Source organism: Quercus lobata, chromosome 9 (assembly GCF_001633185.2).
Source record: "Quercus lobata isolate SW786 chromosome 9, ValleyOak3.0 Primary Assembly, whole genome shotgun sequence".
In the NCBI taxonomy this organism is placed as follows: domain Eukaryota; kingdom Viridiplantae; phylum Streptophyta; class Magnoliopsida; order Fagales; family Fagaceae; genus Quercus; species Quercus lobata.
In genome coordinates, this window is record NC_044912.1 from 15,338,716 (window position 1) to 15,353,954 (window position 15,239).

Sequence of the window (15,239 nt, forward strand, 5' to 3'; positions counted from 1 at the left end):
AAAGAGACCCTCCAAGCTTAATCTACCCGATGTACCTAAGTCCTCCAAGCTCCTACTCCAACAAGGCTACTTGGAATCGTGTCTTGTCTAGCTTTCCGGATCCCGCAACAAGCACCATGTTGCATCTACCATCCTTGGCTTCTTCCAATACTTCCCAGCAACACCAAATTCTCACTTGACACTCTGAAAGGGTGTGGTAAGTTTTTGGACTATCAACATTTCAATGATATGGAAATTGCGAGGTAGGAGTTGAGGAAATCCACAAGCAAATGTGTAGAGATATGTGTGTATAGCAATCTCTAACTCTCAAGGTTTTTGGTTAGAGTTTTCCCTCAGAAGCACTCCTCCACAATTGTGGGTAATGAGGGTATATATAGTATGGGTACAAAAGATGTGTATTAGATAGTACAGATTGGCAGAATAGAATGTCTCGCAGGAAGGCCTTACCCATGAGATACTCGCGAAACACAGCTGTCTCCATCTATCCTGACTCTTCGCATTCCAGTCATGTGCAGGGCACATGCATCATTTCGCGGGATGCTTAGTCGCGAGTTACCCGCGAAAACCCTTTTGTCTTCAATAGCTTGAGTCTTCACACACTCTCTCTCTCTCTCTCTCTCTATCACACAACCCTTACAATTAAATCCCACAATAAATACAGGGTACAACAGATTGAATGAAATTACAATCAAATTTGGCACGGAATAAAGCCAACAAAACACATAGTTGTAAATTACAACTTTACAATTGGTAATAATCTTGCATCTAAAAAAAAATAATAGAGTTTAAGTAATTTTTTTTTTTAAAGTCATATTTAAAAATATAAAAGGCATTGATTTCAATTTTCACCTTAAGCCTCCAAATGCATTAAGCCCCCCCTGATACTTGTAAAATCTAAGTATAAAATCATCTTCTACTTCCTCCCATGTGAACATCTTTCATGCAAAATCTTCTCTCCCATATACCTGCATCCAAAGGGGAAAATTTGCAAGTTAAGACTAACAGAATGTGGAAATAAATTTTAATTGATCAAATTTACCATTTCTTAATATCTTAAACGTATGTATTATTAAAGTTTAATTAAACGTTGTCTCCACTCTATCTCTTACTTTTAAGGTTAAAATCATGCACGTTGGACCCATTAAAGAGAAATTTAAGTCTTAAAATAATAGTTAAATGATTAAATTCTCTATTTTCCACTGGCTTAAGCTTTTACCTTCCAAGCATCATAACAGTAGCTTGAGGATTAGTCCCAGGTGAGCGTAAAAATGTTGAGCCATCAATGACCCTTAACGCATCCACACCAAGAACCTTATAATCACGATCAACAACCTTACCAACTTGGCAACCTCCATGGAAATGCCAAATGGTTATGACCGTGTCTATACAAAACTGTTCCAAGGAAAACGAAGCACTAGGATGTCGCGGCCTCTTGTTCAATTGTAAACTCACCATCATATCTATCAGTGCTTGCACTGTCATGTTGCTATACCGGAACTTTGAAAATGGATATGTATTTACAACTTCTATAATGGTCCTCATGCCTAGAACACACCTCCTTAGGTCCTCTGGTTCTTTGAAATAGTTAAAGGTAACTGCTGGATTGTCATTCGGATTTGTGTTCCGAAGCTCGAGATAGCCAGTGGAGAGGGGACCTGTGACTTTTTCAACTATCACACCACCTTTAAAACTTGCCTTGGCAATGGCATTTATGATTTCAGCAGCTTCAGCCATTGCTTTTGTGGGCACTGTGAAGGGCTGGTCAGTCTGCAATTTAAGCAAAGTCATAGTAGTTTTTTTTTTTTTTTTTTTTTTTTTTTTTTTAAGTTAATTTATTCATTGGGGTAATTACACTAAACCTACCTATAATTAGGCTTGAATTCACTTTGCCTACCCGTGGTTTAAAAAGTATCACTTTACCCACCTGAGATTTGCTTTATTTGTTTTCCGTAACCACCTCTGTTAAAAACATGGGTAAATATATATTTTTATAAAAAAAAAAAAATACAAAACCAAGAGAAAATAAGATCAAAAAAGAGGGTTTTGCAAAAATCAAAAACATCCAACCAATTCAAACCCAATAAAAACTCTTTAAACAAAGAAACCCGACATCAAAATCCACTGTCTGAAATCCACTACCAAAGAAACTCGCCATCAAAACAGTGAAACCCACCATCATCAAAATCCACCAACAAATAAATTCATTGTCTGAAATGAAAAATCCACCATCAAAGAAACCAAAAAAAACAAGCTCCAAACTCCTTCCCCAATTCATACCAACTACATCAAACCCATTTACTCAAGAGACATTAAAAGCTTAGAGTAACCAAGCTATTGTGTGTTTGGTCCTCTCCTCCATACAACCAACGTTTAATACAAGTGCTGTTGCAATTTTGAACTTAATAAATGGTATTGTTTTTCTTCTAAAGTTTTGTACTGATCTTGGTTTCTAATTTATCGCCATAAGTATTTTGACCAACAACTTTTTGGGAAGAGGGTTTAAATTGTTGATTTGAACCGTATTTGATAACTCACTTAAGATTGTGAATAGATGCCTCTTCTACTGCAAAAGGATGTTAATTAAGCAACTTGAAGCAAGCCATTTTTGTCCCCTTTGTCTTTTGTACAAAAGCCATTACTACTCTATTTGATGTAGGAGCTCAAGCATACAAAAACCAACACAACCACACAGATCCAAACCCACGATTCATTCAGTAGCCATGCCCTAAACTCCATTTTTTCAAATCCTAATAACTAAAAGAAACCCAATCCCTAAATCAAACAAAAAATAGCTTAGACAGAGGGTTTCGGGTTTGGTTTTTGAGCGAAGAAAGAGAGCCACCAACAACAACACCAGTGACCTACCCCAGCCATGACGACACCACAACCAAGACGTGACCATCCCAACAGCCCAAAATCTCAGATTGACCACAACAACCCATATGTCATGCTTCTCCTTCAAGCCCAGACCCAAGGGAGCTGTGCTCCTCCTCCACAAATCAAAACCCAAACCCATACAACCATTCTTGTGCTCCTCCACTATCCCCACTCTGACCTAAAGCTACCACCAATCTAAACCAGAGTAAGAGATGAGAGAGACAAAGACAAAACAAAGAGATAAAGAGACAGAGACGGAGAGGAGAGAGAGAGAGAGTCTGAGAAATAAATGAAATCAAGTAAAAAGAAACAATGGATTGAGTTAAGATTCAGTATATTTTGTCTTTAGTGTTGCAATGACATTTTGTGATCTATTAAAGTTCTTAAGTCAAGTTTCTAAATTTTTACAAATGACTTCTTTTGATTTTATTTTATTTTCTTTTGATTTTGTATGTAGTTTTTTTTTTTTTTTTTTTGGGAGGAAAGAGACATAAAAAGAGTTCAAAAATACATATTTATCCTTATTTTTAACAAAAGTGGGTTACGGAAAACAAACAAAGCGAATCTCAGGTGGGTAAAGTAATACTTTTCAAATCATGGGTAGACAAATTGATTTTGAATCTAACCATAAGTGGGTTTATTGTAATTACTCCTTATTCATTTAAGTAGATAAACTTATTCAATAGGAAAAAACCTAAGTATAGTTCATGTCGTACCTCCTAAATTTTGCCCTATCCAATATATTAAGAGAATGCACATGATTATGAGTTGAGACTTAATATTTATCTTATGTAAATAATTACAAATATTATTATATCAGTGTTTATTTGAAATCGAGTTATCCTATACATTTTGAGAATGTAATGTGCAAATGTGTTCCAATAAAAAACGCAATGATATATCTAGCTAGTAATTAATTTGTTACGATCAAGAACAAATAGATTCATATCTTGTTTAAAAATTCACATCATGGACTACTGAATATGCATCAGCTTACTTTGAATTTAATAGGCAAAAGGGACTCCATGTGGATTTTCCAATCAAAACTTCAATCAATGCCATTTGCTTTGAGAGAGTTTTTTTCCAAACTAGTTTGGAGAGAAAATCTTCTAACTTCATTTATATCATTTTACTGGATGTGAATTTTAACAAATTCACAGTTAAATTGTATTTTCTTTTTATATTCTTCATGCTTGCAAAATTTCAAAAAAATCAAAAATCAATAGTTATGTTTTTAATCAAATATTCAAATTTCAAGTTTTTGTAATAAAAAATTATGAATAAAAATACGTTTGTGGATCAAATAGTAATTAACATCCGATTTGAACAAAATAGCTTGGAGATAAACTTTGTCCCAAAGCAATTGACATTGATTGAAGTTTTGATTGGAAAGTTTGGAGATAAACTTTGTCTTTCACTTTGTGACATCATTATGCATTCATGGTGTCAAAATGCATCATATATATTATACACAATTATATATAAAATAAATAAATTTTAACTTTTAAAATGTAAATATGGAGTAGGAAGTTAAAACCTTATTTACGAACAGCCCTGGGTCTCTAGAAAGTTTTTGAGCTGAAGAAGAAAGTAAAAAACTCAGACTCAGTCCACTGATTGCTTCAATATAGTTACCAAACCTAGTGATGCCCACAGTTTGAATCAGAGACACTTCAACTGGAATTGGAGAGGGAATCATGAGGACATTCATTGGATTATCAGCCATTCCTTGACCCACCAAGGGTTGGTCCAATACTACCTTGATCCCATGGGCCTGGAGATGGTCACTAGGCCCAATACCACTCAACATCAATAGCTGTGGGCTTCAAATTGCACCGGCTGATAATATTACCTCAATCATTGAATTCGAGTTCTTCATTAAGTATGCTTTGTGAAACACTCTCGATGCATCTTTGAAAACCACACCATAAGCTTGTGGTCTTTCTGTTCCTGCATCAAAATGATCAAGACGAAATTATCTCTTTTTTTTTTCCTTTGTTTATTTTTGGGTTGATGGGTGGATTATGTTTTAAATATTCTTGTAATTTGGGTCAGGTTGAGTTAGGATTGACAAAACTTTCAACCCAACTAAACTGACCCAACCACATTATTAATAACTATAAAGTATATACTATATTTTAAAGTTGTTCGTTTTGTTTATGAATTTTTGGATTTTGGAACTTAACTAGTTTAATTTTGATAGTTTTAAATGAATTCAGAATGTTAGACTCAATTGTATAAATTGCAATCATTTATTAAATAATAAGTTTGAATATTAAAAAAAAAAACTCAAAATATTTTTTATTATGCCTAAGAAAATTACTCTAAACCAACAATCCAACCCAATCCCTACGTATTGGGTTGGTTTTAGAGTTATCATTGGCTGATTTGGATTTGATTAGATCATTGGAAAATGGAGATTTCTTAACTTGAAAAAGTCGAGTTAGGTTGAAAAAACCTCAAATTCAATCCAACTGAACCCATGCACCCACCTCATGTTACAATAGGTAAGACATATCATACAAGTACTCAATGAAAAAGCCTTACCATTATTATACCTAAAAAAGATCTTGTACACAGTTGCATGCAAATAGACAGTAATCTTTCTTGGATCAGCATACTCAAGCAAATCTGCCGCAGTGTGTCTATGACCCTTCTTATCAAAAATCGTTCCTCCAATTTTTGTCCCATTCAAATGATCATACGTAAACCCATTATAGGGCAACACCCCAGCCTCAAGCAAACTATCTCTCACAGCAACTTGATACTCTACCTTTGGTGGCTTAAACACCACCAACTTCTCCACCCATTCATAAGATTTGTTCACCAATGTCTTGTCCCAACCAGCTTCCTTTACATAGCGAGTGCTAGCATGTGAGTAGAATCCGCCATTCAAGGCGGTTCCACCGCCTAAAACGCGTGCTCGAGCATTGTATACACCGTCTTCAGAAGTGAATTGTTGAGTAGGAGATGTAGGAGACGTATCCGAAAGAGTGTCTGAGAAATTTTCTATGTTGGTTATGTTTGGATTGCCGTAAGGAGATCCTCCTCTTTCGAGGACTAAGACCCTTGCATTTTGTGAAAGTGTTGCTGCTAGTGGACACCCAGAGGTCCCTCCGCCAATGATTATGTAGTCGTAATATGTGATTGTTGGGGCGGAAGTTGCTTCTCTGACAAATGTGTAGTTTGGAGCTGCAATTAGAAAGGAAAAGAGATATAAGAGAAGTTGGAACAATAAAAATGGTTCAATACAGTGATGAATAGTATTAGATTAATGATTAAATTATTAGTTTTACTATTTTTTAATAGCTTCTTTTGAGACAATCAATAAATTATTGTAGTATCAAAGTAGGTGATGACCCTGTCTCCACTAAAGTCCTAAATTTGCTATTTCCTAAGATTAGTGTGGACTTTGAATACCTTTTTTTTTTTTTTTTCTTACAATGTGTGATACAAAAAAACACCAGTTCAATTTCGAATATGATCAATTAGACCAAGCAATTAGACCAAGTATGGTTGACTAAACACAAGTTCAGTCTACAAGACTAGGATATTGTGTTCTCACATTTCAAAGCATAAAATATAGCTAGGCCACCTAGACATTTTGAAAGTGAGTTAAACCTAATATTAGTGTATGTCTCTATTATACCGTGTCTCATGGGGAGAACAAACTGTAAACTAAAACATATTGTGCACCTTTTTCTGCGTGAACAAAGCCATGAAACATGAGAATTCCAACAAGAATAGCCCCTGTAAAGCTATAACATTGCGAGCCCATATCAAAAATTGCTGAAATCTTCTTTACAGAACCAAAAGCCAAGCAATCTCCTTTTAAGAAGTGAAAACTGAGATTTCTTTTAAAGATCCCCTAAGTTGTTCTATATTTTTTGGGAGCTACAATGAAGTCATATATAGTGATAATTTTAATGAGCAAGCCCCACATATATATAGATGATTTAATGATTCAATTGCGTGAAACTTGCGTACACGCAAGGCAACTTAAAAATGAGCTCCTTTGGATTAAGATTTGGTATTTTTTATCCAAACAAACAGGGCATCAATGATTTGGTATTTCTTATCGCACACGCATCGATAATTAAAATGAGAAAAGACAAAAAATAAATACCGATTTGTGACTGGAAGTTTTATCGTGCACGGCATTATTTTCACATTATAATGCAAAAAATGGAAGATTGATAAAGATTGTGACGATTGACGTTGGGAAGGACCGGGTGATTGTAAGCTTTCTCTGCCTATTTCTCCCTGTAATATTGGTATCTTCAATGGTGGAGCCACTTGATGACCAAGGGGGGCCTGGGTCCCCTCAAAATTTTTGAAAAAAATAAATTTATTTTTGAAAATATCTTAAAAATTCTGTAAATTTCTAAATAACTTTATCATTTTAACTCCTCATACCTGATAATATACATATATATTTAAAAAAGTCTAAAAATAAACTTAATTTTCATTTAAATAAAATACAATCCATAAATACATATGTCAATAAATTATAATAATTAAACATTCATCTTATTTAAAATGAACACATAAGTATTTTAACAATTATCTCAACAAATAAAAGAGAAAAAATTGAGTTATGAAGTATTGTATATTACTATTTTACATTTCACACACACACACAAAAATTCATATATGGCCCCCCCAAAAATAAATTCCCAGCTCCGCCACTGGGTATCTTCAAAGTGCAACCCGAAACTAGAAGTAGTAGCGACGACTATATGCATGAGAGAGTCAGGAACATATTCTTCTATTATATGTTTGGTGATTCTTCTTTGGACACACTTCTCCACACAATTTGATACATAATTTGTACATTTGTTAATGTGTGATAAAATTACATCACTTACACATGAGTCCACTATTAGTACTTAATAAAAAGTAATCTAATCATTATTTGCTGTATGTTTAAGTTGTGACAAAGTGTGTGAACAAATATGTGACCCTACACTTGTTGGGAAAGAAATTAAACATCAAATTTGGTTGCCAAATTTGACATTTGTTTCTCTCTCCTCATTTTTTCTTCTAATTTGGCATTATTAATACCGAATTGCTATTGAATTCTTACCAAATTTGCTCTCTCTCCTCCTTTACTCCACAAAATCATCCCCCACATCATATAGTGTCTAAAAACTAGTGTTTGTACAATATTCAACTGAATCACTCTTGTTAGGAAACTTTTAGGACCACAACTAATTTCATATTCATTTTTATAATTGTTTGATGTGACTGACTGTGAGCAGTGAAAAAAAAGTAATAGGTTTATGTAAAAGTGACAGATAGTCAGTTTCAGTCTGCCACTAAAATAGTTGTGAAAATTGGTGTAGAATTGGTTGTGGTCCTAGAATTTTTTTTTTTTTTTTTTTGATAGAGTTTCGACTTATGACATCCGATTTTGATGATTGTGCTCTTTATCATCAAACTAAGACACCGGTCGGTTTTTGGTGTAAGCAAAGATTAAATTCAAATCTCTTATTCAACCATCAAGAATTTTATCAGATGAACTAATTGGAATCCACTATCCTTGTTAATGCTAAAAAATAAAATAGTATTAGTGATAGGTTTATACAAGAATTAATAACTTACCAACTAAGCGGTTTTGAAAAAGATTGTATTCATAGCATTACTTATGTTTTTGTGGATTCAAATTAGCTCAAATGATAAAGTCTCTTATTGTCAAATAATAGATTTTAGGTTTCATCTATATCGATATCATACATGAACGTGTGTAATAACTTTTTAAAAATGTTTTCCATGTGTCATGTGTTTGCATCTTAGGAACTATAGCTTAAGATATAGGTGAAGTGGAGTTCAAGATGAAGAGGTGCTTCCTTTGTTGACTTTTCTTTTTTGCCATGTTTTTCTACATTTTCAACAATTTAGGTTACCCGTGGTTTGAAAAGTATCACTTTACCCACCTAAGATTTGCTCCGTTTGTTTTCCGTAACCACCTCTGTTAAAAACATGGGTAAATATGTATTTTTACCCCCTTTTATGTCTCTCTCCTCTCACCAAAAAAAAAAAATATATATATATATATATATATGTAAGGACACGATTCGTGGCGGACCGTAACAGCGTTGGGTTCGCACGTAAAAGGGCCCAAACAATATCATTTGTAGAGCGTGGGTTTGAAAGGCTAGGCCTTGGTCACCAGACGGTGGGTCTTTCGTGGTGTTCATACATGGTTAAGTTTCCTTCACCCCTGGAGTCCTTCCCCTGGAGGTGGGCTGGGAGGCTCTGGTTTTTGGCCATTTTTCCCAGCCCCTTGCTTGGTGCACCTACCTTTTTATTATATAGTCCGTCTTGGTTGATCCTGGCCCTCCACTTGTTGGTCAGGCAGGGGCTTATTTCTGTATCCATCCCATCAACCGTCCCGTCTTACTTTCCACTAGTGGCGAAGATTGAAGTCTACACCGTCCAAACGTCTTTTCTCATTTAATCGGATCTGGGTGTTGGCAGATGCATTTAATGCGGAGGGGACGCATTTCCTTGATCCAATCCTACACCCTGCTTCCCTATGGGCCCCCTTCCACTTACGTCCCCTTTAGGGGGCTGTTTGGGGATAGCCTCCACCAAGATGTTGGTCTTCCCATTGAAACTCTGGAATGCCGAGGACAGGGTAGTTTCTCAGCCGTTCTCCTTGACACCCCGGCCATCGATTATTCGCCCTCGGCAAAATACCTCCTCGGCACGGGCCCTGGGCCCAGATGGAGTTTGGGCCGGATAGTAGACCTCCCGGACCCACAATATATATATACAAAACCAAGAGAAAATAAGATCAAAAAATAGGGTTTTGCAAAAATAAAAAAACATCCAACCAATTCAAACCCAATAAAAACTCTTTAAACAAAGAAACCCGGCATCAAAACCCACTGTCTAAAATCCACCGTCAAAGAAACTCGCCATCAAAACAATGAAACCCACCACCATCAAAATCCACCAACAAATAAATTCATTGTCTGAAATAAAAAACCCACCATCAAAGAAACCAAAAAAAACAAGCTCCAAACTCCTTCCCCAATTCATACCAACTGCATCAAACCCATTACTCAAGAGACATTAAAAGCTTAGACCAACAGAGCTATTGTGTGGTTGGTCCTCTCCTCCGTACAACCAACGTTTAATACAAGTGTTGTTGCAATTTTGAACTTAATAAATAGTATTGTTTTTCTTCTAAAGTTTTGCACTGATCTTGGTTTCTAATTTATCGCCATAAGTATTTTGACCAACAACTTTTTGGGAAGAGGGTTTAAATTGTTGATTTGAACCGTATTTGATAACTCATTTAAGATTGTGAATAGATGCCTCTTCTACTGCAAAAGGATGTTAATTAAGCAGCTTGAAGCAAGTCATATTTGTCCCCTTTGTCTTTTGTACAAAAGCCATTACTACTCTATTTGATGTAGGAGCTCAGACATACAAAAACCAACACAACCACACACATCCAAACCCACGATTCATTTAGTAGCCATGCCCCAAACTCCATTTTTTTCAAATCCTAAACTCTAAAAGAAACTCAATCCCTAAATCAAACAACAAACGGCTTAGACAGAGGGTTTGGGGTTTGGTTTTTGAGCGAAGAAAGAGAGCCACCAACAGCAACACCAATGACCCACCCTAGCCATGATGACATCGCAACAACCCAAAATCTCAGATCGACCACAACAACCCATATGCCATACTTCTCCTTCAAACCCAAACCCAAGGCAGTTGTGCTCCTCCTCCACAAATCAAAATCCAAACCCATACAGCCATTCTTATGCTCCTCCACTATCCCCACTTTGACCCAAAACTACCACCAATCTAAACCAAAGTAAGGGATGAGAGAGACAAAGACAGAACAAAGAGATAAAGAGACAAAGAGACGGAGAGGAGAGAGAGAGAGAGCCTAAGAAATAAATGAAATCAAGTAAAAAGAAACAATGGATAGAGTTAAGATTCAGTATATTTTGCCTTTAGTGTTGCAATGACATTTTGTGATCTATTAAAGTTCTTGAGTCAAGTTTCTAAATTTTTACAAATGACTTCTTTTGATTTTATTTTCTTTTCTTTTGATTTTGTACTTATTTTTTTTGTTTTTGTTTTGGGAGAAGAAAGACATAAAAAGAGTGCAAAAATACATATTTATCCTTGTTTTTAACAAAAGTGGATTACGGAAAACAAACAGAGTAAATCTTAGATGGGTAAAGTAATACTTTTTAAATCATGGGTAGACAAAGTGAATTCGGGCCTAAGCACAAGTGGATTTACTGTAATTACTCCTTATTCATTTAAGTAGATAAACTTATTCAATCGGAAAAAACCTAAGCATAGTTCATGTTGTACCTCCTAAATTTTGCCCTGTCCAATATATTAAGAGAATGCACATGATTATGAATTGAGACTTAATATTTATCTTATGTAAATAATTACAAATATAATTATATCAATGTTTATTTGAAATCGAGTTATCCTATACATTTTGAGAATGTAATGTGCAAATGTGTTCCAATAAAAAACGCAATGATATATCTAGCTAGTAATTAATTTGTTACGATCAAGAACAAATAGATTCATATCTTGTTTAAAAATTCACATCATGGACTACTGAATATGCATCAGCTTACTTTGAATTTGATAGGCAAAAGGGACTCCATGTGGATTTTCCAATCAAAACTTCAATCAATGCCATTTGCTTTGAGAGAGTTTTTTTCCAAACTAGTTTGGAGAGAAAATCTTCTAACTTCATTTATATCATTTTACTGGATGTGAATTTTAACAAATTCAGAGTTAAATTGTATTTTCTTTTTATATTCTTCATGCTTGCAAAATTTCAAAAAAATCAAAAATCAGTAGTTATGTTATTAATCAAATGTTCAAATTTCAAGTTTTTGTAATAAAAAATTATGAATAAAAATACGTTTTGGATCAAATAGTAATTAACATCCGATTTGAAAAAAATAGCTTGGAGATAAACTTTGTCCCAAAACAAATGGCGTTGATTGAAGTTTTGATTGGAAAGTTTGGGGATAAACTGTCCTTCACTTTGTAACATCATTATGCATTCATGGTGTCAAAATACGTCCTATATATTATACACAATTATAGATATAATAAATAAATTTTAACTTTTAAAATGTAAATATGGAGTAGGAAGTTAAAACCTTATTTACGAACAGCCCTGGGTCTCTAGAAAGTTTTTGAGCTGAAGAAGAAAGTAAAAAACTCAGACTCAGTCCACTGATTGCTTCAATATAGTTACCAAACCTAGTGATGCCCACAGTTTGAATCAGAAACACTTCAACTGGAATTGGAGAGGGAATCATGAGGACATTCATTGGATTATCAGCCATTCCTTGACCCACCAAGGGTTGGTCCAATACTACCTTGATCCCATGGGCCTGGAGATGGTCACTAGGCCCAATACCACTCAACATCAATAGCTGTGGGCTTCCAGTTGCACGGGCTGATAATATTACCTCATTCATTGAATTCGAGTTCTTCGGCCAAAATGGCCCATTAGCATTAATTTTTGAAATATTTAGCAACAGAGCACTGTTTCGAAAATAATTAGGGAAATACCACTTTTTCCGAAAACGCCGCTATAGGGTCCGAAAACGTCACTATAGGGCTTAAAAAACGCCACTATAGGGCCCCTTGAACCTGTTATGGGGGAGTTATAAAAAAAATTTGCAGGAAAACGCCGCTATAGGGCCCAAAAACGTCACTATAGGGCTTAAAAACGCCACTATAGGGCCCGTTGAACCTGTTATGGGACTTATAAAAAATTTTTGCAGGAAAACGCCGCTATAGGGCCCAAAAACGTCACTATAGGGCTTAAAAACGCCACTATAGGGCCCCTTGAACCTGTTATGGGACTTATAAAAAATTTTTGCAGGAAAACGCCGCTATAGGGCCCGAAAAAGTGGTATTTCCCTAATTATTTCCGAAACAGTGCTCTGTTGCTAAATATTTCAAAAATTAATGCTAATGGGCCATTTTTGCCCGAGTTCTTCATTAAGTATGCTTTGTGAAACACTCTCGATGCATCTTTGAAAACCACACCATAAGCTTGTGGTCTTTCTGTTCCTGCATCAAAATGATCAAGACGAAATTATCTCTTTTTTTTTTCCTTTGTTTATTTTTGGGTTGATGGGTGGATTATGTTTTAAATATTCTTGTAATTTGGGTCAGGTTGAGTTAGAATTGACAAAACTTTCAACCCAACTAAACTGACCCAACCACATTATTAATAATTACAAAGTATATACTATATTTTAAAGTTGTTCGTTTTGTTTATGAATTTTTGGATTTTGGGACTTAACTAGTTTAACTTTGATAGTTTTAAATGAATTCAGAATGTTAGACTCAATTATATAAATTGCAATCATTTATTAAATAATAAGTTTGAATATTAAAAAAAAAAACTCAAAATATTTTTTATTATGCCTAAGAAAATTACTCTAAACCAACAATCCAACCCAATCCCTACGTATTGGGTTGGTTTTAGAGTTATCATTGGCTGATTTGGATTTGATTAGATCATTGGAAAATGGAGATTTCTTAACTTGAAAAAGTCGAGTTAGGTTGAAAAAACTTCAAATTCAATCCAACTGAACCCATGCACCCACCTCATGTTACAATAGGTAAGACATATCATACAAGTACTCAATGAAAAAGCCTTACCATTATTATACTTAAAAAAGATCTTGTACACAGTTGCATGCAAATAGACAGTAATCTTTCTTGGATCAGCATACTCAAGCAAATCTGCCGCAGTGTGTCTATGACCCTTCTTATCAAAAATCGTTCCTCCAATTTTTGTCCCATTCAAATGATCATACGTAAACCCATTATAGGGCAACACCCCAGCCTCAAGCAAACTATCTCTCACAGCAAGATACTCTACCTTTGGTGGCTTAAACACCACCAACTTTTCCACCCATTCATAAGATTTGTTCACCAATGTCTCGTCCCAACCAGCTTCCTTTACATAGCGAGTGCTAGCATGTGAGTAGAATCCGCCATTCAAGGCGGTTCCACCGCCTAAAACGCGTGCTCGAGCATTGTATACACCGTCTTCAGAAGTGAATTGTTGAGTAGGAGATGTAGGAGACGTATCCGAAAGAGTGTCTCAGAAATTTTCTATGTTGGTTATGTTTGGATTGCCGTAAGGAGATCCTCCTCTTTCGAGGACTAAGACCCTTGCATTTTGTGAAAGTGTTGCTGCTAGTGGACACCCAGAGGTCCCTCCGCCAATGATTATGTAGTCATAATATGTGATTGCTGGGGCCGAAGTTGCTTCTCTGACAAATGTGTAGTTTGGAGCTGCATGTAGAAAGGAAAAGAGATACAAGAGAAGTTGGAACAATAAAAATGGTTCCATACAGTGATGAGTGTTAGAATAATGATTAAATCATTAGTTTTACTATTTTTTTAATAACTTCTTTTGAGACCATCAATAAGTTATTATAGTATCAAAGTAGGTGATAAATTCGTCTCCACTAAAATCCTAAATTTACTATTTTCTAAGATTAGTGTGGGCTTTTGATACCTTTTCTTTTTCTTTTTTCCTTACCATGTGTGATAGAAATAAACACCAATTCAATTTCGAACAAGATCAATTAGACCAAGTATAGTTGATTAAACACAAGTTCAGTCTACAAGACTAGGATATTGTGTTCTCACATTTCAAAGCATAAAATATAGCTAGGCCACCTAGACATTTTGAAAGTGAGTTAAACCTAATATTAGTGTATGTCTCTATTATACCTTGTCTCATGGGGAGAACAAACTGTAGACTAAAACATATTGTGCACCTTTTTCTGCGTGAACAAAGCCATGAAACATGAGAATTCCAACAAGAATAGCCCCTATAAAGCTATAACATCGCGAGCCCATATCAAAAATTGCTGAAATCTTCTTTACAGAACCAAAAGCCAAGCAATCTCTTTTTAAGAAGTGAAAACTGAGATTTCTTTTAAAGATCCCCTACGTTGTTCTATATTTTTTGGAGCTACAATGAAGTTATATATAGGGTCTGTTTGGATATAGGGTCTGTTTGGATTGAACTTATTTTTGCTGAAACTGAAAACTGAAACTGAAAACACTATAGCAAAATATTTTTTAAATGTGTGAATAATGCCGTGGGACCCATTTTTAATGAAAAAGTTACTGAAAAGTAAAATTTGTGGGTCTGTGAACAGTGCACGGATGCACTGTTCACCGTGGAAAAGTCAACATTTGTGGCTACTGTTCATGAACAGTAGCCGCATTACTCTTGAAACGCGTGAAAACAAACAAACAAACAAAAAAAAAAACAAAAAAAAAAAAACAAAAAAAAAAAAGAAGAAGAAGAAGGA

The 15,239-nt window shown here is 35.1% G+C and overlaps 1 protein-coding gene and 1 pseudogene across 2 annotated transcripts; both read right to left on the minus strand.

Moving 5' to 3' along the window:
* Positions 1-793: 793 nt before the first annotated feature.
* On the minus strand, positions 794-6,803 carry LOC115960354 (protein HOTHEAD-like). 2 transcript variants are annotated; one of them, XM_031079208.1, is made up of 5 exons: positions 6,574-6,803; positions 5,425-6,069; positions 4,415-4,827; positions 1,217-1,767; positions 794-965 (listed from the first exon to the last, which is right to left on the minus strand). In XM_031079208.1, the coding sequence occupies exons 3-5, from the start codon at positions 4,685-4,687 to the stop codon at positions 914-916; spliced, it is 876 nt and encodes a 291-aa protein (XP_030935068.1). In that variant the 5' UTR covers positions 4,688-4,827; positions 5,425-6,069; positions 6,574-6,803; the 3' UTR covers positions 794-913. The 2 variants fall into 2 exon arrangements, with proteins under 2 accessions (XP_030935068.1, XP_030935069.1); XM_031079209.1 differs by lacking the exons at positions 794-965; positions 1,217-1,767 and having other exon boundaries at positions 4,632-4,827; positions 5,436-6,069.
* Positions 6,804-10,613: 3,810 nt separating this feature from the next.
* Positions 10,614-14,884, minus strand: LOC115959034 (annotated as a pseudogene).
* Positions 14,885-15,239: the final 355 nt, after the last annotated feature.